This window comes from Camelina sativa, chromosome 7 (assembly GCF_000633955.1).
Source record: "Camelina sativa cultivar DH55 chromosome 7, Cs, whole genome shotgun sequence".
Taxonomy (NCBI): Eukaryota; Viridiplantae; Streptophyta; class Magnoliopsida; order Brassicales; family Brassicaceae; genus Camelina; species Camelina sativa.
In genome coordinates, this window is record NC_025691.1 from 28,278,876 (window position 1) to 28,279,904 (window position 1,029).

At 39.7% G+C, this 1,029-nt stretch overlaps 1 protein-coding gene across 1 annotated transcript in view; it reads left to right on the forward strand.

The window, feature by feature from the left end:
- LOC104705029 (serine/threonine-protein phosphatase 7 long form homolog) overlaps positions 1–1,029 on the forward strand; it is a 4,073-nt gene that overhangs the window by 1,348 nt on the left and 1,696 nt on the right. The window contains exons 3-5 of the mRNA XM_010421022.2: positions 209–582; positions 671–820; positions 904–1,024. Of these exons, the coding sequence (XP_010419324.1) occupies positions 209–582; positions 671–820; positions 904–1,024 (645 nt within the window). The remainder of the gene's footprint in view (positions 1–208; positions 583–670; positions 821–903; positions 1,025–1,029) is intronic.

The following is a 1,029-nucleotide window of genomic DNA, read 5'->3' on the forward strand; positions in this document are numbered from 1 at the left end:
CTCGTGGACAAAGCTGGTTTCGGATTCTTCCGCAAAATCGGTCCAATGAGTCTAAACAATTCACTAATCTCTGCACTCGTTGAGCGTTGGAGAAGAGAAACCAATACTTTTCACCTTCCTTTAGGAGAAATGACTATAACCTTAGATGAAGTTGCTTTAGTACTTGGACTTGAGATTGATGGAGATCCAATTGTTGGTTCTAAAGTAGGAGACGAGGTTGCTATGGATATGTGTGGTAGACTCTTAGGGAAGTTACCATCTGCTGCTAACAAAGAAGTTAATTGTTCGAGGGTTAAGCTTAACTGGCTTAAAAGAACTTTCTCTGAGTGCCCTGAAGATGCTTCTTTCGATGTTGTTAAATGTCATACTCGAGCTTATCTCTTGTATCTTATTGGTTCTACAATATTTGCTACCACTGATGGTGATAAAGTCTCTGTTAAGTATTTGCCTTTGTTTGAGGATTTTGATCAAGCTGGAAGATATGCTTGGGGAGCTGCTGCATTGGCTTGTCTTTACAGAGCGCTTGGTAATGCTTCGCTTAAGTCTCAGAGTAACATTTGCGGCTGCTTGACATTGCTACAGGTTGGCTTCTATGTGTTTAGTTTTGTGTCCATTTGAGATTTCAATATCTTTAAGAAAAGTAACATTTGATTGTCTTATGTATGTATAGTGTTGGAGTTATTTTCATCTTAATATCGGTAGACCAGAGAAATCCGAAGCGTGTTTTCCGCTTGCTCTTCTGTGGAAAGGTAAAGGCAGCAGATCTAAAACCGACCTATCTGAGTACCGCAGAGAACTAGATGATCTTGATCCAAGCAAGGTAAACCCCTTCAGCCTTCACTTCATCCTTAAGAATTTGTTTATGTCTCTTCTCATGTTAATCGTTGGTTGTGAAAAATGCAGATCACTTGGTGCCCATATGAAAGATTTGAGAACTTGATCCCACCACAGATTAAAGCCAAGCTGATCCTAGGGAGATCAAAAACGACTCTTGTATGTTTCGAGAAAATAGAGCTACATTTTCCAGAT